The sequence below is a fragment of the Abramis brama genome, assembly GCF_963993115.1.
Source record: "Abramis brama genome assembly, chromosome: 15".
Taxonomy (NCBI): domain Eukaryota; kingdom Metazoa; phylum Chordata; class Actinopteri; order Cypriniformes; family Leuciscidae; genus Abramis; species Abramis brama.
In genome coordinates this window covers 5,266,279-5,292,272 of record NC_139977.1, presented here as the reverse complement: position 1 = coordinate 5,292,272, position 25,994 = coordinate 5,266,279, and the positions used below count along the sequence as shown (strand labels likewise).

Sequence of the window (25,994 nt, the reverse complement as noted above, 5' to 3'; positions counted from 1 at the left end):
GGGTTCCTGGAAAGCGCGTGACTGCCTTGTCACGTGGTTCCGCACCGACCAATCAAGGCGAGCGCTCGTTCCTGTCCCAAAACAAGTTATTTAAATACTTTAGCCTGAAAAATGGGGTTTCATACTATTATATTATATTATATTATATTATATTATATTATATTATATTATATTATATTATATTATATTATATTATATTAATTATATTATATTATATTATATTAATTATATTATATTATATTATATTATATTACATTACATTGTTATATTATATTATAACCACAAAAAGGGCAAGACCATAAAGAGACATCAGAAAATTAATGTATTGCTATTTTCCATCTTATTAGGACACAAATTATACTGTGTGAATTTATATATAAATTCACTGAAAACAGAATGTAATGTGTATTACAATTATTGCATTTTAGCGACGATTGTAAAACATTTATTTTCTCATAACTTAAACATTATTTTTTAAATTCTGTTGAACAATAAGTATAATGCCTATTTATGAATATATTAGCCTACTGTATAATATTTAATATGCACATTTCTAGGGCCTATAAATTATCAATATGACCAAAACTTTGCTGAAAAAACCTGTTGTACACAATCTACTCCATGACTCCTGTCATCTGATTGATAGTTCATAATTTTTTTTATCAAATAAAGTATTTTTATAAAGTAAATGTAAGATTTTACTGTTAACCTTTACTGGACTGAATCAACTAAAAATTTTAAATTCTTTTAAACATATTTCATGTTAATGTTAATGTTCAATATAAGACACGAAAGGCTTTTGGGGAACTTTTAATTATCATTGTTTTGCAATGCATATATGAGCCATAAAAGCCATTTTATACCCCTAAAAGGGCAACATATCCCCTGAGATAAAAACATTTATAGACAGATTATGAATTTAATTCAGAAAATTTCAACATAAACATACAACAACTTTTTAAACATGTAAGTCCCGTCCAAATATTGTAAATATGTGAAATATTTAAACTTTTATATGAAGCTGGGTAGATTTCCCACAACAGGGGGTCATGTTGTTTTTAAATGCTGCCCGCAAGCTAAACAAAGAATGAACAAAGTCACCAGATCAAAATACTCACAAAAAATGAGACCAATGAAACCAAGAAATGACTGCCTTTCCCCACAGCCTCTCTAATGTTTATATCCCCCAAGAATACAAAAACCATAGTGATAATATAATATAATATAATATAATATAATATAATATAATATAATATAATATAATAAAGTTTTGTTGGCTTTGTTGTATGAATTTCTTTACAAAACCTACCTTTTTTGGACCCGATGGTGAAGGAAAAGCAGCCAAGACGTGTTCGGCACACATGGGAACTCCTTCAGGAATGTTGGACCAGTATCCCAGGATGTACCTCGAGTAGTTTGAGTGAAAGCCCGGAGTGTTCAGAACAGGAATCTAGGTTAGAAGCGAACTTTTTTTGTCATCGACTTTTTAAATCAATATTTGTATGCAAGTCAAGTCACCTTTATTTATACAGTGCTTTTTACAATACAGATTGTTTTTACAGTGAGAACAGGAAAATAATGAAACAAAGTTTGTTTCCAGAAGAAAATAGCGTCACAGTCCAGCTTTAAGTAGGTTCAGTGATGTTTCATTTTTGTAGTAAAAAGTTATTCATTTAGTTCATTTATATATATAGCCGCTCTAGAGAAAACCGTGATGTCATCGTCCAGCTCAGTTCAGTTCTCATGTAATGGTGTCAATGCAGGCTGATCAATAATGTTGAATATTAAATGAAATGTCCCCATGTGTAACATTCAAGTAATAGTAAGATTATGTATGATTCACACCATACACACACATATTGCAATAATCACAAAAGTGGAGAATGAAGGCCTGTTTGCAGGTGATTTGCACAATCTATTAATGATGATTACAAGCATTCATCAATATACCCAAGTCCATATAGTGGAGGCTTGCGCTTTATGGATCACAGCGGTTTCTCTATGTGGTACGGAAAAATACAAATGAGTAATCTCATATTTCATATTCTCATATTTTCTTTTATTGGGGGATGTTTACATATTTTTGAACTGTACAACAGAGACAACATTAGGCTTAGATTATAGCTAATTTTAGCTTTTAGTCCTCTGCACAGACCCTATGGCCAGTTCAACTCCCCACCACATGCCAGCATGACATATCCCGATCTTCAAGAAGACGGAGCTGGATGAAATATGAAATATGACTGATACCAATCCACAATCTGACTTGTGATGCAGCCTGAAATCATAATCACATCACAGTGTGTTCATTGGAGACCTGGCCCCAGACTGGGCCTGGTTTGTTTCTCCGTTCTGTCATCCTGGGATCCTTCCTTGCCTCTGTGTCACCTCTGACTTGCTAAATTGGGGACACTTAATATTCAACATTATTGATCTGACTGCACTGACACTTGGATGAGAACTGAACTGAGCTGGACGATGACATGGCTGTTTTCTGCAGAGCTGCTTTATAGATGAATTGAACTCAGTCCATTATTGATTAACTTTACACAGTTATTGATAAGTTATAGGCCAAAACGCATAAAAAGTTTTCTGTTTTTAGTTGAAAACAGTGTTGAGTAAACAGCCCCTTAGTATAAACCAGGACCGAATCCATAGCCCCTTTCACACAGAGATTCCGGAAAATACACGGATAATGTGTCCCGGGATCTGTGAGTGCGTTCACACACATCCCGTAAAGACACGTGACGTCAGGATGTGTTGTAGAAAGGCCAGTCTAATCTTCCGCTACCGCTCTTTCCATTGTAGTCGTCTTCAGTTTACTAATAATCTGCGGTTTCGATCACGAGAAACCACATCCGAGCTTTTTTCCGGGATTCGGTCGTACACTAAATTATCGCGCTCCGTTCCACAAAGCTGGCGAACGCTCTCGCTTCAGCGCGGACAGTAAGGAGCTCCTGGTCTCGGCTTCATTCTAGTTTGCTCACATTTTTTCGTTCTTTCTTTGAAGACGAACACAAACTTTCTTCTAAGAGCAACAAAATACCCTTTTACGACATTGGTCCTGGCTTTTGTTCACACAGGGCGCGTTCCGGGACTGATCCCGGCAATGTTATAGGTCCCCATCCCGGCATCAATCCCGGGACGTGTTTGCGTTCACACAGAAGGAACTCTAGCAATTTTACGTCAATTTCCCAGGATCAACGCGCTGTGTGACAAGGGCTCATGATATGTTAATTTAAAGGCTTAGAGCTGGAGAGCCCATGATCTCCACCAGAGGACACTCCTCCAGTCTACTTTTGCTATCTGATCATGAACTTAATTTCCCATAACCCATTGCCTGGACTCATTATGCTTTATCATTTCCAACTGTCTCATTAACCTGTTAACTACATAAGTGTTTTCAATCACTCTTTGCCAAGTCTTGTTTGTGTTACTGCATTTCTGACGCTTTCGCTGGTTTCCTGCATTATGGTTCTGTGTTTCGACTATTTGCCTGATATGTGGATTACGATTGTGGATTATCCCTGATAATGTGGCGTTGGGATCTTCTAACCGTGTTTCAGAGCAGCACGTAACAGAAGACTTCACCCTCTACAGATCCAGCAGCCGATTGAAAGCCACACCACACATGGATCCAGCAGAGTCTCGTCCGACTTCGCCAAGGAACTCGCTCACTCGAGGACCACATTCAACTTTCGGGACATTGCTTATCTAACTGACCAACCAGACTTTGCTCTCATGGATTTCTTCTGCCACGGACAAAACAACCCATTAAAATCCACACTAATCCTAGATGGTCCTCAGGGATCACTGAGGGTGTATTCACACCAGGAAAGTCTGCTAGTTCACTTGCTTTGGTCCGGACCAAATACAATGTTGATTTATTTATTTATTTTTTGGTGTGGTTCACTTTCACACTGCCCTTTTAGCAAGTGTACCAAAATTTGTAAACAAAACCACACGTGTGCTAAGGTCATCCATTCATTAGATTCGTACCGTACCAAAGTTCGTTTGGAACCAGATCGAGAGCACCTCTTCAGCCGTGTCTCGGTACGGTTGATTGGTCCACACACGAGTGCGATTGATGTATTCACACCAGCCCAGAAGATCCGCACCAAGGGGGGAAACGAACTTGAGTTCGATTCAATCGAACCAAACAAGACAGGTGTGAATACACCCTTAGTGAGTTCCTGGACTATGCACTTTTGTTAACTGGTTCCCCTTTCACTAGAGGAGGACCCTTCCCCTAAATAATTTTTGTCCTCAAGTCCAGTGCTCTCCGTGTGTCCGAATCCGGTGGGCCAGAGTCCCCAGTTGTCTTGGCCACTGTACCTGAAGCAACTACGGCTGTCCCACGGCAGACCCACCACTGATGTCGGTGTGAGCGGCTGGCACTCTGGTGGTTCCAGAGTTTCAGTGGTCAATGAAGTTCAGTGGTCCCATGTCTGGGGGTCTAAGAGGTCCTTCCACTGTCAGCTGTGCTTCCTGTGATGACAACCGCCATTTTGTGTGTGTGGGCCGTATACACTTCTCCTGCTTCTCCTGAGGTGGCGCCAACCGCTCCAGCTCCTCCCGTAACAGTTTGAGGAGTGTCTGGAATACACTGCTTAATGTCTCCACCAGAGGACACTCCTCCGGTCTCCTTTGCTATCTGAACATGAACTTCATTTCCCATAACCCATTGCCTGGACTCATTATGCTTGATTACTTCCAGATGTGTCATTATCCTCTTAAGATCTGCCTATAAGCCCTGGGTTTTCATTCACACTTTGCAAAGTCTTGTTTGTGTTACACTGCATTTCTGAGCGCTTTTGCTGGTTTCCTGGATTTCCCTGGTTGCCCTGGATTTTGACCATTTGCCTGGTGTGTGGATTACGATTGTGGATTACCCCTAAGAAAGCAGCGTTTGGGTCTTCTAACTGTGTGTCAGAGCAGTACGTAACAGTCGTTTACATGACAACATTTTCAACTAAAAACAGCGTATGCGTTTTGGCCAATAATTTACAATATAAAGGCGGTTTTTCTGAACTTATGCCTCATCGTTCCCTATGGAAAATAAGGCTGTGACAATCTGCTTCCATCTTATTTTATCATTGGCAGCATGTTGTGTTTCGCTCCATGATAGGTGTAGTGCTTTTAGTTCAGCTTCTACAGTCCTCCTCCAGGTTGTCTTTGGCCTTATTCCTTGCTTGGTCTCCATGTGGTCTCCAGCTTATAGCTACTTTTAGGATGCGGTTCTGGTCTATCCGAAGGACATGCCCAAGCCATTTCACCCTACGATGCTTAATCTATCACCACACTGTGCGAGTTGGTCCTCTTATATAACTCAGGATTTGAGATCCTCTCTGGCCAGAAGATGTTGCAAATTCTCCTGAGGCAATTGTTGTGGAATAGATCAATCTTCTTTATGTCACACTCAATGACATGCCAACCTTCTGCTGAATATCACAGAACCGATTTGACATTGCTATTGTATAGTCTTTTCTTCATTCTGAGGCTGTACTGTGCAGATTTCCAGATGGGCTGGAGTCAAGTGAAGACTAGGCTTTACCTAGTCTTGCTTTAATGTCCTTAGCTGCAGCGTTATCCTTGCTCAACAGACGGCCAAGGTAGATGAACTCAACATCTTCAAATGGACTTCCATTCAGAATAATTGGTTCATGAGATCTTACATTAAAGCGCATTACTTGGGTTTTGGCGGTGTTTATGTTGAGGCCTATTTTCTTGGCAAAGTTGACTGTCAGTCTTCTCTTGTAGGTGGGCATGCGTAAATGACAAAAGAGCTACATCGTCTGCTAAATCAAGGTCTTCAAGCTGTTGGAAGAGAGTCCACTGTATGCCTCAAGGCTTGTCTGATGTTGTCTGTCTCTTGATCCAATCAATGGCTACCAGGAACAGGATTGGTGAGATGACGCATCCTTGCTGTACCCCTGACTTCACTGAAAAGTTAGGGGTACAAAAAACCCAAACTGCAGATACAATAGCTCAGTCAGTGTAACCATCCATAGGCATGCAATATCTTCCACAAGGTGTCACGGTGTAGGCTGTCAAAAGCCTTTCTGAAGTCAATGAAGTTAACATATTACACTCCAGACAATACTCGATGATGTTTCTTAGAGCAAAACTCTGGTCTACACAACTTCCTGAAACCAGCCTGCTCTTGTCTCAGCCTGAGGTCAATAGGGGCTTTCGCACTGGAGGAACCTATTTATGTTCCTGGAACTAATGGTGAAAGTACCCACTTTTTGGTGTGTTTGCACCACAGGAACTGGGAACGATTTTAGCTCTAGGAATGACTTTTGGGGGTCTAACCCAGCACAATAGGAACTGAACACACGCGAAACGCCAGCACCTGAAAAAGCCGTGATTATAGCCTATATATTCACATTAGCATAATGCATTTGGATATGTTTTTGTAATTCTTTTTCCTATAATAATTCTTATTATATCATGCCTCTCACTAAAAATACTTTAATACAATATTTTAAAATCTAAATCAGCAGTACATTTACACACACACACACACACACACACGTTGTGTTTTCATGTTTTATGGGGACTTTCCATAGACATAATGATTTTTAGACTGTATATTCTCAGCCCTTACACTAACCCTACCCCTAAACCTATACAGAAAACTTTCTGCATTTTTACATTTTCAAAAACCATAATTCTGCATGATGTAAGCTGTTTTCCTCATGGGGACCAAAAAATGTCCCTACAAGCACAAGGATTTCAGATATTGCCATCCTAATGGGGTATTTTGTCCTAATAACGTAAGGTTTACCTGAACACCACACACAGACACACACACAGACACACACACACACTAACACCGCAGGAACTTTCCCCAGGAACTAGGGACTTTGGGGTCTGTGTGTTTTGACTGCAGGAACCAGGGTCTAAATTAATTTCCGAGTAAAGATTTCCCCGTCAGAAAGTCCCTGCTCGCGAGGTAGTAATTTTTCAAAAGTTCAGGAACTTTCAGGGCTGGGACTTGAGCGCTGAACATGCTGATTGGTTGAGTTAACACATCATTTATTTCATAATTTCAACCACCATTTTTAAAAATCTGTTGTGGTGCGTGCAAGTCCTACATCTCCGGGCTAATTTGCCTAATCTTCACGGTACTTTAGACCGCGGTGAAACGCAGAAAGCAACAGGTCTGGGCGGAAAAAAGTTCCTGGGACAAATTGTTCCGGGTAATTTCGGTGGAATCGCGGCTTTAGTTATCTAAATGGGGACATTGCATAGACTATAACCTAACCCTACCAGAACGCTTTCTCCATTTCTCCACAAACTAACTCTACAAACATGGAAACCAGTGATAGATGGACTTCTCAACCTTTACGCTGAGGAGAAAATCCAATGCAACTTTGAGGGGACCAATCGAAACGGCATTGAGCAACAACCACACGGCAAACGCTAATACTTTTTCATATACTGTCTACTTTCTTTGTACAACAGTTCTATCTGATAACGTATTAGACAGGACTGTTAAACAGATTGTAAGTGGCATCAAAATAAATGTCCGCCGCGCCGTCAAAATAAAAGTCACAACAACAGGTGCGGCTTTCGTCACTTCAGAGTTCCTACTAGCGGTGCGAATGCAATTAGGAAATCGGCCCTAGGGGACTTTTAGTTCTCAGGGAACTAGTTCCTATAACCGAGTTCGCCAGTTGTCACAATTTTGAAGGTTGCCCTTCTTGGAAAGCTTGATAATGAGGCATTTGGACCAATCTTCAGGGATGATGTCTTAATTTCAGATGTTCTTGAATAGATCAGTGATAACTCTAGTAGATGTGGTAAGGTTTGCTTTAACCATCCGGCTGCTGAACCCGAGAAAATGGCGTTTTGGGGGCCTGAAAACACAAACTTTTGAATACAGGTTTTAAGGTTTTGGAAAATAATACTGTTAATATCTCCGTCTTAACTACAAAAATGCTAATTTGTGAAAAAGGTGGTGGCGCATGTGTATTACGTGTTCAATTTATAGGCACGTAGTGTTTCTACGCAAAGTCACCTCGCCAACTACTGGCCTGGTATGAATCATACAGCATTTTTACGGGGATGTGAACAGGGATTGTTTTGACAACGTTGTCGTCTGTACGTTGCGTTTTTAGTACATTGTTGTCGTGTAAACGTACCCTAAAAGGTTAAAATTGAGAATGCATTTCAATATATAACATGTTTAAGGAGGTTCAGTGATTCCAAGCGGAACGAGCACAAGATTCCATGACAGGGATGGGCCGGTTTGCTTGTACGCAGCCTTGGGTCCGGCAGCGGGAACCTTTCCAAGGCTCTGGGCTGCACGCCAAACCTTTTAGTAAATAATAGCATCTATTACTCCCAAGAAGGAAACAAAACTTAAACTTACACGAAGATGAAAGAGGCTTTGTGTTGCTTGTGCTTGCTGCCAGTGTAACCTATCCATCAAAAGAAACGGGATGTTTTATGGGCCATACTGTATAATAGGACATCACCTGACCTCAAAATGTTCTGAAACGTGCAGAAGCTGTATTTAATGTCTAAGCAAGGTGGTTTTGTACTTCTAGAGTCATAAACTGCAGGTATGTAATGGTGTCATTGCTCTGTGCCGCTCCAAATAAGGGGATCAGCTGGGCCAGCTGTGAAAGAACAAGAACAGTGGTGTCAGAATAAAACCAAAAGCTTTCTTGCTTTTGTGTGCGCAGAACTCTGCATTCTTCAGGATTCCGAGAGAGTGAATGGTCCACTTCGCCATGGTAACACGTATACACAAACAAAAATGAAAGGACAAGACGTACAATGTGATTAGTATCGAGTTTCAGTGCATAAACTTAAAGTGTTCCTTCAGGTCATTTTAGACACATATTTCCAAATGATAAATTAATAAATATTCAGGTTTAAACTGCAAATAAACTGAAATAACTTCACATGCTATGGAAAGGTCCAACTATATAGAACTATTTGTATTATATTTTTTTTAGGAATGTTCAGAATTAACAAAAGAAAAACAAAAGAAAGAATTTATATTTAATAGTTTTAGCATTGTGACATTATTTCCTCATTGTCACCTGTCATTAGCATAATGCATTTGGACGTGTTTTTGTAATTCTTTTTCCTAGAATAATAATTCTCATTAAGTCATGCCTCTCACTAAAAATACTTCAATACAATATTTTAAAAACTAAATCAGCAGTAAATTTACTGCTACTATAAATACTTTCAAATTATATATATATATGTATAATTTTCAAAGAATTTTATCATTTTTAAGTCTCTCATTTATAAACAGTTTTATGGGGACTTTCCATAGACATAATGGTTTTTATACTGTACAAACTGTATATTATCTCCACTTACACTAACCCTAACCCCTAAACATCACAGAAAACTTTCTGTATTTTTACATTTTTAAACAACATAATTCTGAATGATTAAGGAGCCGACTAAAAAAATTCCCCACAAGGACAAGGAGTTCAGAAATTGCCATCCTTATGGGGATATTTGGTCTATTTACCTGAACCACACACACACTTCAAAATGGGGACATTGTATAACCTAACCCTACCAGGAAACTTTCTCCATTTTTACAATTAAAGTCCCCCTGTAATCAATAATTTTATCCCTTAAAACTCACCTTTGATCACTAAAATGACATATTTAAAAGTTTTTTCCCTGAATTTTTTTCTTCATGCCTTAAAATATCTTGAATGTAACTCGACACCCTTGCCTCATTTAGTATAGGCGGTTCTATGAATATGCAAATGAGCCCCGCCTCCACTCACTCAGCTCAGAGATCCACTCGTTGATGATCTGATTGGTTAAAGGTAGTTTGTAACGTCAGAAACACCAGCGATTACAGTCCGTGTTTTTGAGACTCTTTGTTTCACTGCAGTTTTAAGACACAGGGGGATTTTGTGAAACTGAAAACTGAAAGTGCTACTGAAAGTTTGTCAAAACTCGCTTATGTTGAAATATGGTTAAGTAGGTACAAACACACACACACCAACATTTAAATTTTATAAATAAAATGTTTGCATTTATTCAGATTTCTGCTCCTGCAAGCAGAACCATCATTCCTCTGTCTTTCGCCTCCCGAAGACCTGAAACTGCAGCTCTGTGGACACAATAGCACAGTGACAAGCAGAATATGGTTTTGAAATGAGCTCAGTATTTATGAGCGGGTTACTATGTAAATAGATTCAGCAAACAAATGAAGAGGAAAGAAGGGTTTAGTGTTTGTCTGGATCGGCTTGTGCTGGATGGACTGTTCTCTAATCAGTTCAGCGATCAAGATTTCTGCTCGCACTGGAAGTTAGATGTTAGATGCCTGGGTGTGTACAACAGAATCATTGATTCAAGTATTAGAGAATATTAGAGTATTTAAGAATTAAGTAATTGTTACATTTTGCCATGCGTCACTGCCGTCATGATAGTGTGCTTTCAGAGCTTTGTTTGTGCAAGTATTTTGAGAGGTTGTTAAACTAATTAAGAAACAATAAACACAATTTGCATGCATTTTACAACATACATTTAGGTTATTAATATCATAAACCCTTTTCCTTTACTAATCTAGCAACTTCATTTGACTTTTTCCCATTAAAGAGCAAGCACCGTGTGGCATCCAAACGTAGAGGCATTGCTCAGTGTGTTTATTAAAAATCCCACATCTGCAGACAAAGCTTACATTGTGAACGCTCCTCATAATCACTGTAGTTTCCCACAGCATTTGAACACACTAGGCCTTTTTGTTTTCCACAAGCTTAGAGAAACTAGACAATCTTGGGAAAATCCTCATCTCTTAAAACAGCGCCCTCCTCTGTCATTTTATTTCATTTTAATTTAATAGAAAAGTTATTTTAAAAATCACAATAATATTTCAAAATAGTAGTTTTTACTATATCTTTTTTAACCTTGGTGAACAGAAGAGTCTTCTTTTTTAAATAAATAAAAATAATTAAATACATTACAAGACCAGTTTTGCAACTGTCATGTTTTGTTTAGTTTGTTTTCATGTCTTTTATTTTGTAAAGATTTAGAGTCATATTTCCTGTTTGTCAGGAAGGAGCATGTGCTTCCCATGCCATGTTCTGATTGGATGTTTTAGTCATGCGTTTCTCAGTTCTGTTTTCTCATTGGTTTATTGTGTTCAGATGTTTCTTATTAGTCATTAGTATTTGTGCATAAATAGCCTATTGTCTTTTGTCTAGCTTTGTTCATGTAAACTGTTGGTGAGATTTGTCTAAATCAAGTGTTCTAGATGTCAAGGTTTGTTTTGTATTCTGTCTCAATAAACTTAACATTAAACTCTCCTTTAGTTGACTTATATTACAGCACCATGGAGATCCCAAACGCAGTCGCAGAATGCTTATTCAACACACTGGACATGAGATGACCACAAGCCAACATTTATTGAAATGAGAAAGTCAAGCTATCATTATAAATCGATTTTAAAGATTAATTCCTGCTAAGACTTCACACATACATAGCATGTAAAACACCAAATTGTGAAACTAAAGCCCTATCCGGACAGGATTAGTTTAACATGGAGAGGTGGGGTAAAGTAATAATTACCAGAGCTTCTCAGTGATTTTAGTCCTGTCCGAATGTGCATCTCAGTGATCATTACGGACAAGCCAGTAAAGATTACTGCGACTTTTACCGTCTGGAAAAAGGTCTGGAAAAATGTCCTCAGGTAATGCTAATCCCATCTAAATAGACAAGCTGTAAATATGTACATAAATATTCCATTTCCTGTTTAAAAGTAGTTTTCCGTGGTTTTTCAAGTATGGAGACGCTTGAAAAAGCATTCAGTTGCGTTCTAGGCGGTGAACGTGATTTCACCAAGTACCACACTTTCCAATCAACCAATCAGATTCAAGGGACAAGTTTACAGTTTATGTCAAGTTTAGGCTTACTGTGCGTTCACACCGCCGGCGGCGAGAGCGTCAAAGTGGCCGGAAGCCATTCATTTTCAATGAGAGCCGACGGCGAGCTCCGGCGAGGGCGGCGCGTCTTGGACGGCGAGAAGAGTTGAAATCAAGTCAACTTTATGGTAATAAGCTATGACGCGATTCGGCGGCAACCAGTCAGAATGTAGAAGTCCTCCGCCTGAGAGGATACAAGAGAACACAATCTTGTAAACTTTGGCTCCGACCACATTAGTTCCTAAGCAAAATGGAGGAAAAATTAATAATTTCTGTTGCGGGTTTCCCGTTATTGTACGACTTGTCATCCATAGTGTTGTCAGTTTGATTAGAAAAAGCCGCGCAACACTATTTATAGGCAACATTTTCGCGCTAGAACTTCTTTGAACTAAAAACGCTTGTTTTTTCAGCGGGAATGCAATTCATTTGCTCAAAATAATAATGATTTTGACCAATTGCAGCTACGGTTTTTGCGGCCCCTTTAAATAAAGTTTTAAAAAAAAATCACGCATTCTAATCTAATCTACGTCAGAGCGTCCCCGAATCTTTCTACGGCGTCGATGGCAGGGCGGCGGTGTGAACGTACAGTTAGAACCAGGGTGAGGTGCTTTAACATCAGTGTTATTCACCTCTCATTTCCCTCTGATTTTAGGGAAAAGTTATGGGTAGGGTTAGGTTTAGGGGTAGGGATAGGGTAAGGACTAAATTTTGGGACAGGAATGTTATTCCAGGATCAACAAAATATGTTGATCCAGGAACATGTCTTACTTGGCAAAATCACGGTGGGCCAAATCTGTGGCAAAACTCAAGTGTTTTCCACACACCATTCAGATCAGAAAGAAGATCGAAAGCACTTGAACTTCTTTTAGCTTTAGGTTTAAGAATTTAATTAATAAATCATTCGACTGGACCTAACTGTTATATATAGGTTATATATATAGATTAGATGTGTTTGCGCACGTGATATGTGACCCTGGACCACAAAACCAGTCTCGAGTCGCACGGGTATATTTGTGGCAATAGCCGACAATACATTGTATGGGTCAAAATTATCGATTTTTCTTTTATGCCAAAAATCATTAGGATATTAAGTAAATTTCCTACAGTAAATATATAAAACATTTATTTTTGTGAGTGAATGCGGCACAATCGCAAACATAAATGGACAACTTTAAAGGAGATTTTCTCAATGTTTCGATTTTGTTGCACCCTCAGATTCTAGATTTTCATTAAATAGTTGTATCTCGACCAAATATTGTCCTATCCTAACAAACCATACATCAATGGAAAGCTTATTTATTCAGCTTTCAGATGATGTATAAATCTCAATGTCAAAAAATTGACCCATGTGACCCACAGTTTTGTGGTCCAGGGTCACATAGGAAGCAAATGACGAAAAGAAAAGGGTGACGGCGGTGTGTAAATCGAGTTACCCCTCCCACTTCTGCTGGTTTTACTGAGATTTCTTATCCCGTAAGAACTGGCCATTAATATTACAGTTGTCCTGTGGTAAAATTACATTATTACTCCATCAACCCTTGTAAAACTAATCCCATCCGAATAGGGCATAAGACTTCTTCAGCAAACATAAAAATGCATAAATATAGAATTACTCTTCAAATCTTCAAAAGACGTCCCACACATTAGCCCGAGACCGCACTGCTGTTCGTGTTCGCCAAACATGCAACCGTTTTAGCATCAAAATAGTAAAACCAAGACATACGCCGTGTTGTGTGGCTGTTGTGGAAGTTTAATCCTCCTTGTTAAATTCCATAGTGTCTTTACAACGACATGTGATGAATGTCACAATTCTGTCTTCACTTTGTGCATGAGGTCTTTCTGGTCGATCATTTCCAGTTGTCTGTTCCAGCGGTGGTATGCTAACAGTGCTATATTCTTAGCCGCCACCGAGCTCATTTCCATCGCACTTCCAGCCCACTCGATTCCATTGAGGAAGTACAGGTTATCGTGCAGCTCCACCGGCGGCAAACCCTGTGTGCTTCCATAACTAGGGTACGCCAACCAATCCGTGACCTGCACGGAGTAATAGGACTTAAAAAGGGTCTTCAGCTCACTCTTCCCCAGAGGAACCGGGGAAAACACCTTGTAAACCCCGGCCTCCTGAGGCTGTTTTCTGCGGAAGCCGGAGCTTATGTTGACGGGACACACGCTGGCGGCGCTGTTGAAGACCAGTCCGGGAGTGTCCGTGGTGAGGATGCTTGAAAATGGGAAAAGCTTTGGGTCGGGGAAGCCGAAGTAGGAGCAGTTTAGGTAGCCGTGGATGATGGAGGCCACGGTTTGGTGGTAGGAGCCCGTCATTTCTGGGAGTTGTGGCTCGAAGCCCTGGAATGAGATGCCGGAGTTGACATTTTGTTGGAGAGGCGTTGCAACTACTACAATATCATAGAGCTCCGATGTCTTTTCATTTTGAGAGTCGTAGGTGAGCTCATACTGGTGGTAATCTCCTGAGGAAACAAACTGCAGTTTTAGTTATTATTCGATCCACCTTATTCCTACGCCCGAATTATGGGTGTAACTTCCGTTAAGCTGTAAACGATCAGTGAAACGCTCGCTCTATGAACGCAATACGTTAAAAAAAGTGTCACAATGAGATGACATTAATCTACTCACCCTTCAACCATTAAAAGGAAATATAAAAGTGTAAAAGCATCAACAAGGTACTTTCAACAGACGGGTTAAATATCTTTGTAGTAATATATCTGTATTATGTAGCTTATGTTGCCTTACTCAAAAATGTTCATTAACTTCAGCATTACGTGATACTATTTCAGAGTGATTTCTGTCATTTTGACTGATAATAAATTGCATTTACCTGTGAAAACAAACCTGGAAAGAGACGTGAGGATTTGAGGAGCATAACGAGAGATTCTTCGTGCATTCCAGTGAATTATTAATGAAATACAGGTGAAACTCGAAAAATTAGAATATCGTGCAAAAGTTCATTTATTTCAACAAGGTGAAACTAATGATTATGGCTTACAGCTTATGAACATTTTCAAAATTTCTGAGATTTTGAATTTGGGATTTTCATCAGCTGTAAACCACAACACATAAAGGCTTGAAATATCTCACTTTGCATGAAATGAGTCTATATATTAGTTTCACCTTTTAAGTTGAATTACTGAAATAATGAACTTTTGCACAATATTCTAATTTTGAGAGTTTCACCTGTATATCTTAAATTAAATCTGGGAGAACAGAGCACAAATGTGCAGTCAATGTTGTCCTTTTTCATACTTTTACAGCGGATTGCAAAGGGGAAAAAGAAAATAATCACGAGGAAAAGAAAGCAGCGACTGAAAAGAGCTGTCACGTTAAAACTCCAAGTATAACGTTGTTCTCATGATGTCTGAAAATAAAATTGACAGCTCATGCAGTCAAACTGACGGATCAGCTTTATTTGTAGGGCAACCTTATGATCTGAAATGATTTGTTTCAGCCTTTTTGAATGGAAGTTCCCCAAACCGGAAGTGCCACCCATAATTCAACACGCAGTGAGGTCGTCAGGAATAAGGTGGAAAAGACCACCACATTTTTAAGGTGCGTTCACACTGGCAGCCATCCAGGCATTATAAAACTGATCGGTGAATGTTTTAAACAGCTGATTGTACAGGACAGTTAATCGCTGTTCTAAACTAATGCGCTGCTGCATTGTAACACACACAGATACAGTGAAGAAAACCATGTGAAAAAACAATTCTTAAAGGGGTCATATAATGCCATTTTTGTACAAGTTAATATGATTCTTTAGGGTCTAAATGAAAAGTTTGTAATATACTTTAATTAAAAATTCTCATTAGTATTGTAAGAAAACACTCATTTTACCTGGTCAAAAACAACTCTGTTTTCAGCACGCCGTTTACGTGCATGTGTCTTTAAATGATAATGAGCTTTGCTCACCCCGCCCCTCTGTTCTGTGGGGCGTTTTGACAACACACGTGGAGTGTTGCCTTGACAACAGTTGAGGGTATATTTTGGAGAAAGAATGGCAGCGGGAGTCTCTGAGGACACATCTGTGCAACCGTATCAATTTGAACCGGAGTCGGACCCGGAACAAGATGACGGCCCCGAAGAAGTTCGACCATTAAGGCTCGAACAGGACGTTTCTGAATGGTTGGTTAACGTAATGTCACTTTGATCTATCTTTGTGTGTACTGGCAGGGTAGAGTAGTGAGATACGAACACTGTGTTTACTGATGTACGTTAGTTCATTGACAGATTGATGTTACAGCTAATGGTCATGAAAAACTTTTTTTCGGTAAATGTAGGCTTGTCCGTGATGCGTAACGTTATCTATGCAGTGTTAGGTACAACTGTCAGGGCTGAAGCACATGAGGAATATTCCCTTCGAAAACAAAACTCAGCCACTGCGTCTTCAGCGGTTCGGATTTAGGAACATCAAAATGATGCTGTGTTCGTTATTACACCCAAGAACAGAACACCACAATCGCTTAGACGCCATTCTGCTCCAGCGTATCAACAATGGCGGACTATGATGACAGCTCGCTCAGGGCGGGTCTGTGTTGAAACGCTGCTGTCAATTAACAATCGTGGGAGGGGCGAGACGGGGAAAACATATAAGGATATTAAAAAAAAAACACTGGATGGATTTTTATCATCATATGATGGTTGTGTACAGGCACTGCCAACACACATTTCAGTACAATCAACTTGTAAAAGTGCATGTACCATTATATGACCCCTTTAAACATTCGTAATGCTTCCCCTGCCATTGGCGAGATATTCCATCGTTTATGAACCACTTTCCTGCCATTGACAGAAACTTCAGGCAATCCATGTTTTCACTGTTGTTGTTATTAACCTAGACCATAGTACAGAATCTTCTGATCCAAAAACAAATCGAAGAAGATCTGCGTAACCCAGAAGAAGTGACTTTTTTGGCCCCTTAAAAGTTCGTGCTAGTGACATTTTGGACAAACATCATATTCGTTCTGATGCCTGACAGAAAATATGTACATGAGAACAGCTTTATTGGACATATGTGAGCACGGATTAGAAGAGAAAACAAGACACACAAGTATGACGCGATGTCACGAATATGCTAATTGACGCATGACGTCATCTAGCGACATTTTGGGCAGGATTTAGCTACTTTCCTTTGAAAACAGTTGGCAACACTGGATAGAAGTTGTTTACGCACAAGTAAGCTAACGTGATCACCAAATAGAGCTGCGTGATTGGTCGTTAAATGATTCTTCTGTGTCTATTAAATCTAACCAATCAGTGTTTGCGCTGCCGCTGATCCAGAGAGAGCAGTGGTCATGTATAGGTATGAAACGGCTTCACACACAGTCTTTTCAACCACACAGAATCGCAATTTCTGTGTTACAATTAGGGATGTCACAGTATCAAAATTCCAGTAGTCGGTACCGATACCATTAAAATTTTACGGTTCTCGGTACCACGGCAAAATCTGTTGGAACTATTTTTCTATTTTATTTAAAGGTGTAGTAGAGGATTTTATTTTTCCGGGTGGATCATCAAGACTATTGGTCCTCCTAATTGTCAATCATTCTGGTGATATGTTTACGTAAGGCCGTCGTACGTGCTCGTCCTTTCTGTGCATGCGCACTTTCAGGTGTATATGTGTGGTGAGCTACGGTTCCAGCCATTCATTGAAGCTCGCCCGTTCTCACCGGGTTTTTTCAAAATGTCAGAGGGTCGCAAGAGAAAAAGTGTCTACGAATTGTATGACAAGAAGAGAAAGGCCTCTGAAGAATGTGTTTTTGGGAGAATATTCCACACGCTGGCGTGCGCTAAAAGCACAGGTTGGGCTTCCCACTGATGCCTCAGTCGCGAAGTTTCTACTCGACAGGTAAAGTTTGGCATGCTATTTGGAGAAATCCATTTAAAATCACTGCTAGTAAAAGTTAATGTAAGCTATGATTAGCGATGCTAGCCCTGGCACAAGTCACACACCGCGCAGACACGGTAAACATCTCAATTTGTCTAAAGTAGCCTTATGACCAAATGGTAAAAGGTATCACGCTGAAATGTTCTAAAACCTTGTGTGTTCATTTTTGATCATTCCAATGTGTTCACCATAGTATTTATTACACAAATGCAACAAGCTACTTCTCCATTGCAGATCATGTCTTGAGTCCTCACTCATAAAACACGGAAGGGCATTTGACATTTTGTCTTGCATGAATGTTTCTGAGTCTGACATAGTGGAAAAAGTGCAAATCTTCTTTTGGAAAGTAGGCTTGTATGAGCCATGCCGACAGCAACTTGTAAACAGAGCGTGCACGAGGAGAACTGGGCTCGTGCATGCTCTCTCGTGCACACGTTTAATAGGCGTTCCCTCTCGGGAGCAGGTAGAGTGTTGCGCATGTGCATTTTTTCAAAAAGTGGAGAGGGCGGTTCTTTTCTAAAATTCGGGAAAATCCTCCACTATACCTTTAACTATTTGAAAAAAATATTAAATTCAATTCAATTACTTTATGACGGTAATCATAAGTAAATAATACATATAAGCATTAAAGGCTACATGCTGTTTAAACGTAAATATTGCTTATAAAAAAAAAAATCTCATGGAGACGTAGCTAAATCTGCTGTACAGTAGCCTAATTATTTCTGTCAATTTCTTCAAGTTAAACCAAACCTTTATTTTGACGGGTTGCCGTGAAGACCTTTGAGTTTCTGTGTGTGTATGATATGACGATAGTTTTTTCTCTAATTAAACGGTAAAATGCTCATGAAGTGACTCATCTGAATTTCATCATGTCATCATATCATCATATCATGAGGCAGCAGAGACTGAAAACTCGTGCTTCAGTGTGTGTGTGTGTGTGTGTGTGAGGTAAATGAAACCGCAGAGTTTCTGGAGTCTGGAGTCCCGCGCTTAGATAAAAACACGGAGGTGACTTAAAGCAGCTCCTATTAGTGGGTACCGAATATACCCGGTACTACAGAAATGCTGGTATCGTCACAAGTACCGGTACTTTGACAACACGAGTTACAATAATTCATATTTTCACAGAAGTACTAGAATAAAAGTTTATAGTTTGAATATAAACACTGATGTCTAAGGTAGAGATCAAAATAGAGCAAAATCACCTTTTAAAAGAAACGTGACGAGTGAGCGAATCCAGACATCGGCTGTACGCTCGTTATTGCGGTGCATTGTGGGATTGAATAAGTGCACTCAATAACGTCCCCTATGGTTTGGGACAGCACTATAATGGCTGTCCCCTCAAATAACGCCCTATTTGAGGGTATAGGGGGCGATTTCGGATTCAGCCCATTGTATTTGTCATTGAATCATTCATTCAAGAGATTTGTTCAAAAATGCTGATTCATCCAGTACTGAAACAAGAAGCATTTATCAGCGAGTCATTGAATCATTCATTCAAACTGCTTTTTTGTTTTGTTTTTAAATAATTAACTCAGATTAATTAAACATTTTAAACAGACTGCAGCAATTAACATGTTGTCAGAACCTCTAGTAAATGACATGTTATGTTGTTTAGCTGTCAGTTCAGAATTGTGGGAGAATCGTGATCTCCGTTTTATCCAGAATCGTGCCGCTGTATCACAAAACAATCTGAATGAAATGTCGAAACCCACGAAGAGGTGCAGGACTGTGAAGCTTCACGGCTGTTCATGGACTCGATCTACTTCCATATACGTTTGGATTATCGTTCTGTATCCGATCCGGACAAAGTCTTTGACAAAAACGTGATTTTCTAAGCTTTCTTCATACATTCAAGTTTAGATCAAAGAACAGTATTTTTGCCTGTCAGTGTGAACACACCTTTAGCGGTCCAGATGAACATGATTGTTTTTTCATGTGGAATACCTGCTGATCGTAGGCTAATGGTTGTAACTGGACTCTGGATGAGATTAGCTTTAGCTAGTTGAAGCAGTCCTGAGCAAACCAGCTTGTTTCCTCCCTCCACGGCCCAGAGATTGGCCTGTGCACCGGCGAGAGACACGGCACCTGTCACAGAGAAACACACACATCAGGACAGGTGATCTCATGACCAACATGCTTTTGTTCTAGGATCATTTAGAACTTTCTCTTCTACTGTTGATAAGATATAAAGGTTACACTTTATTTTAAGGTGATGTAGTTACATTGTACTTACTCAAATAAGTGCTGAGTTAGGGTTTGGTTTAGGGTTAGTTACTCTTAACTATGCATCATTTACTGTTATTACTATAGTAAGTTAGCCTGACGTCGTCATACTCAGATTCTAGTCAGAGTATGAGTCTGAATCTGCTCCACTGGGCTGTGATTAAGGGGCGTGTTTCAACCGAACCAGGAAAGAAAATGCCTCTGCACTCTATTGGATAGACCTACAACCAATCAGAGTAACGGAGTAAGTGACGTATTTTCTTCATTCATGTTTCCAATCGACAGATGCCTTGAGAGCGGTTCTCTGTTCCTCTTTTAAAATCTATGCGCTGTTGATATCTTCTATAACAGATGCGATGGCGTAATCTACACATCTCAATTCTCCAGCGGCAGTCATCTTTGTTGTAAACGAATTCAACCCAAGCGCTCTTTGCTGACATGGATGATTACATTACAGTTGATCATCCGTCCATCATCGTATAAAGCCCGCCCTGGCAATTTGATTGGTCCGAACAGCTCTGGGTCGAGCATAGTTGCTCCACAACGGATTAAGTCCAGATCGAACTTCCTGACCTCAAATGTTGTGGGCGGGGCTAAGTTCGGCTGGCATCCAGGCTAATAGTAAGTACATGTAGTAACGCAACCATGGCACCTTAAAATAAAGTGTTACCGGTATTAAAAGTGCCAAATCATGAAAACTTTGATGTAAAACAGTTTGATGTCAAACTTTTAAAACTCTGTCCAAAACCCATTCATTTTAACTAAGCAAAAACAACATTAAGAAATCAACTTGTTTAATTTTTTAACATTTAAAAATTAACGTACATGGTCACAAAATTAATTAAACTATTATATAAAAATGTACAATGTTTCAAAATATTTTTTAAATGTTTTTTTATTATGTTCACAAAGGGCTAAAAATGGCTGTTTTGTGTTTGAGTACATTTTAAAATGTCATTTATTCCTGTGATGATAAAGCTGAACATGTTAATGTTGAAACTGTTGCTTAATATATTAATATTAGCTCATTTGAAATGTAACAATGTCTTTACTGCCACATTTGATCAATTTAATGCATTAAAAATGCTACATTTTCAAATAATAATAATACTGTACCCAAAACTTTTGAATAGTAGTGTATATTTAATAGATTGCTTATGTTTTTGGTGCAAAAACTTTACAAGACACTTTCAGATTTTTAATAAGAAGATCTTGTAGCCCTTTAATGTTTGAGGTTTATTATATACTCTAGGTATATATACACTTTGTGCTTCAAATATGTATTATGTGATTATTATTCATCACTTTTAGAATTAAAAGAAAGTGAAAAGTAGAGTATAATTCTCATAAGAGTGTAGAAATACAGTTTCCGGCTGTGCATACCGACAAACGCAGGGATGCTGATGTTCTGGCCGTAGTTGACCCTCATGATGGGGGCGATGACCTCATCAATGAAGCGCTGCGAGACGCCCAGTTCTAGCAGAGACTCGGAGAGAGAGCGGCGGGTCATGTTGATAAAGCCCGAACCGCCCAGAGAATGCAGCAGCTCTTCCACTGAACTGAAGGCGTAGCCATGGGCCTGGTATTTATAGATCCTGACAGGAAAAGAGAGGATGATGGTGAGACAGATCATTTGGTAAATGAAAATCAAATACAAAAACTTGTCACTCAGCTGAACAGAACTGCAGATTTTAAGGTTCCCCAACACTACAGTTAAATCATCGAAGGTATGTAGAGAATGCATCAACAAGAAGTGGTTTGACAAGAAGTGCCTCTTTCTTTTCATTTTTTCAGAATTACCTATTGAGGACATAATCAAAATGCTTTTTTTTAAGTGCCCCTTTTGTGCTTTTTCGAATATTATGTTTCATGCCGTGTGTAATAAAGCTGTTTGTGACTGTAAAAGGTCTGCAAAGTTTAAAAGATCAAAGTGCACAATAAATGGAGTTATTGTGTCCCAAAAGAAAGAACTGCCTGAAACGAGTCGTCAGTCATTCCAGTCTTACTTCATGCATGAACCGATGTAGGTTTGTAACACATTTGCATAATTATACATTTGCACAATTTTTTAAACAGATATTCAATAGTGTTGGGACATGTTTCCTATCGACTGTAAACAAACGCTTTCTCTCTGGTTCTGTTCCAGATCAGTGTAAACAAGCCATGGTGAGACAGATATTGAAAAGACCAAAACATTTTTTGTCTCATTTTAGACCCATTTCAAATCTATCATTTATTGCTAAGATCTTAGAGAAAGCTGTTGCCAGAAAAATTAAAATACACAACACAGAATTTCTGAAAAAACAAAAAACAAAAAAACATTATATAGAAATACATTTTTTAAACATTATGAATTATGAGTTCCGGATTGAATTAATTAGACATGCACTTTGATTATTAAAATTATTAAAACAATTAAAATGGAATCCAGAAAACTTAAAACAGAAAACACAGAATTTAGTAAAAAAGAAAACGGAATTTGAGAAAAGAAAACGTATTTCATAAGGCCCTAAACATGTAATTTTTGTTAAACTTTTAATAAATTGTTATTAAATTGTCTAAGTTTCATGATTTCAAGTAATTAGATTTAATTAATTATGTTTTTTGATTACTAAAATGTAATTTAACCATATTTTTTTTTAACTGATTTGTACACAAACACACACATTACATTAAGGGATGTTTTTTTTATTTTTTTTTATTACATAATCATATGTCTACTCCAGTTAGTTTTTAAAAAAAATATAAACATTTAAAATGGTGGCTGTCATAAAAACTTCACAGATTTATTCAAACATTCATTAAATATTGAAGAACATTAAAAATCATAATGAATATGTAATGTAGTGCATATATTTATCAAAATGCTCCTCTCTAGAGTTGACTAATGAGTTATGGTCACTAAATATGTTTTTTTTGAGGTAAATGTGATTTTACGTGACACTGTTTACAAGCTGTTTTATTGACGTCTTTCTGCGGCTGAAACACTGATTGAGCAATTACATGAGAGACATGATACGGATTTCGGTATCTTTTAACATAACTTCGGTTATGTTGCTGCAATGTATATTATGAGAAAATAAAGTGTTCTTTGACCTTGGATGCATGTAAAAGTATTATAGGAGACAACCAAAACATAATTATGGAGGCACTTTAAAATGCAACAGCCCTACGTCACAGCACGACAAAACCACTTGCTATTGCTATTCAGTTTCAGGTGGTAATTATACAATTTTATTCTAACAGGCAGAGATTTGGGGGAAAAAAATACTATGGAAGTCAGTGGCCATCAAATGTCTGGTTACCGACATTCTTCAAAATATCTTCTTTTGTGTTCAGCAGAAGAAAGAAATTCATACAGGTTTGGAACAACTTGAGTGTGAGTAAATGGGTGAGTTGTAGGGGTGTGCCGGTTTCAGAATTGGTGATGACGGTTATGACGTGAGTCAAATGTGACGGTTCGTAACATAACCGTCGGGGGCGGGCCCTTGTCTGTTCTAGAAAGGATGCAGCAAAGATATTGCTAATGTATGAGGCATAGGCCTACGCTGAGTTTCATTCATTTATGATGAGATGCGCTCTAGTTCACAATGCAATGCAAGTGAACGCGGCGCACCAGTGCCGGTTATTATATTGTCTGCTATATCTGATTTTTATTTATTAAATACATTTATTACAATTAAGATACAATTTGTACAAAACGAAATTCGTTTTAAAGAAAGGCTTTTAACAATAAAATACAAGTGAACGCGGTGCGTTGGCGCCTCAATGTCACGGTTATTATATTGTCTGCTATATCTGCTTTTTATTTATTAAATACATGCAATTGGTTGATGAAACATTTATTAAAATTAAGATACAATTTTTACAAAACGAAATTCACTTTAAAGAAAGGCTCTCTACAAAGAAAAACTTAATGAAGTGGTAAAAATCATGTCTGACGATTTACAAAACAAAACTTGCGTTGGTAGGCTACTTGGCAAAGAATCAAATACAGTTGGAAACGACGTAGACCATTAATGACACAGACTGTTAACAATTGTTTTTAATTAGTATTTAAACATTCTCTATGATAAAAAATGTTTGTAAAAAATATTTTAATAACACGGTTTTGGCGGTTATAGAGTTCTAATGACGGTGTTCAACTATAACCGTCGGTCTCACGGTTATATACTAACCGTCACACCCCTAGTGAATTGTGTGCTTAATTTTAAACGTAAGCAAATTTAAAAGATTATAAACGGTCAGTAAGCGGTTTTAATGTCCTCTACCCTTTCGCTCACCTCATGAACTTCTCCATGATCTCCTCCACCCACATCTGCAGGCGGATGAAGCTGATCCCATAGCGCCACCACAGGCGAAACAGATCCAGCAGGTACCAGTCCGTCTCCTCCAGGATAAACTCCTCTCCATTAAACACCGCTGTTTTCCCAGCCACGCTCTTACGGTACTTCAGCCCTGTGGACGGGTAACATGAGACGAGCACTGAAGAGAACAGCCTCACGCTTTATATAATGCGTCTTTCATTGTACTTGCATTAAAAAAAAATGTTAAAGTGTTAATTCAACCAAAAATTTCTCACCCTTATGTCGTTCCAAACCCGAAACACAAATGAAGAAATTTTAAATGAAATCTGAGAGATTTCTGTCCCTCCATTGACGCTTTTGAGTGGTTTAGTCCAAATTTCCTAAAGAGACTTGATCGTTTTATGATGAACATTTTGAATTTAGGCTTTTATTCACATTTAAACATTCATCAACACACACATCAGTTGTGGTAAACTGAACCTCAAGCATGTTCGCTTGACGTGCGAGAACCAGTGAGGTTTATTCTTGTGTTACGCAGCAAGAAAACACAAGAATTTTCACTATCCCTTTAAGTGCAGTGTACTTATTGTGTGTTCATATTGTATTGCAAAACACTTGTGCTGCTATTGAGGTGTGATACCGGTAATGTGAGGGGCAGGTTTCATGTTTCATAAGGGTGGGTTAAGGTGTAAGGGAAGGGTCAACAGTGAAATTACAGATGCATGCAGGTTTTTTTTTTTTTTTTTTTTTAAATAAGTACAAGGTAAAAACATGTATGAACAAAATAATTGCATTGCATCAAATGGTTAATTTAAATGTTAGTGCATAGTTGTTAAAGACACCTATAAAGTGGGGCTGAGAACAGAATGAATAAAAACAAAACCCTTACGCGAAGTATGAGCAACTGAAGAAGTGTTTTCTCAGGAGGAGAACTAATTCAGTCACTAATAACTAAATTCAACATTTTAGCAAACATGACTACAACTAACCCAGTTGCTGGACAAAGTCTTGCATGTGCAGGTTGAGGGAATGGATGATGGATCCGCCGGACTCGTACTCTTGCTGGTTGACGGTCACAGTAGCCAGTCGACCACCGACTGAGCCTTTCTCAAACACATCAATTCTCACTTCTGGCCCGAAATGTTGCCTAAGGAAATGAGCTGTTGCGGTTCCTCCGATTCCGGCTCCAACAACAGCTACACACACATACACACACACACACATACATACACATACACACACAACACGAGTGTTCAGACTGCAGCATAAAAACCTTTATTTGTAATATCATTCACTTTTTGGCCTACCTATTTTAGAAGGCGGAGCGCCATCTTGCTTTGCAAAATCCGAATCGGCCAATACATGCACAAAAGAAAGAAGAACAAGCAGAGACTGATGCATGTTTGTTTATGACCCGAGACTACTTCAAATGAACAGAGGATGCACGTGCATTCAAGCTAACAGTTAAATGAATGCATGAGCCTTTATGCATTTCTTCTCATCATTGTAATAGAAAGGAAAAAAAGGAATTAACACGCAAATATCTGATGATTTTGATAAATGTCGATTAAAAGCTATACGCATAAATGTCTGCTACTGTCCACCGGCAACAAGAACGCATGATCGGCGTTCATGCGCACGCTTCTGACC

At 38.7% G+C, this 25,994-nt stretch overlaps 1 protein-coding gene across 1 annotated transcript; it reads right to left on the bottom strand.

The window, feature by feature from the left end:
* Window positions 1-11,380: 11,380 nt before the first annotated feature.
* pcyox1l (prenylcysteine oxidase 1 like) lies at window positions 11,381-25,994 on the bottom strand. Its single transcript, XM_084138234.1, has 6 exons — window positions 25,652-25,994; window positions 25,334-25,540; window positions 24,321-24,495; window positions 21,421-21,632; window positions 19,759-19,899; window positions 11,381-14,380 (listed from the first exon to the last, which is right to left on the bottom strand). The coding sequence occupies exons 1-6, from the start codon at window positions 25,743-25,745 to the stop codon at window positions 13,719-13,721; spliced, it is 1,491 nt and encodes a 496-aa protein (XP_083994360.1). The 5' UTR covers window positions 25,746-25,994; the 3' UTR covers window positions 11,381-13,718.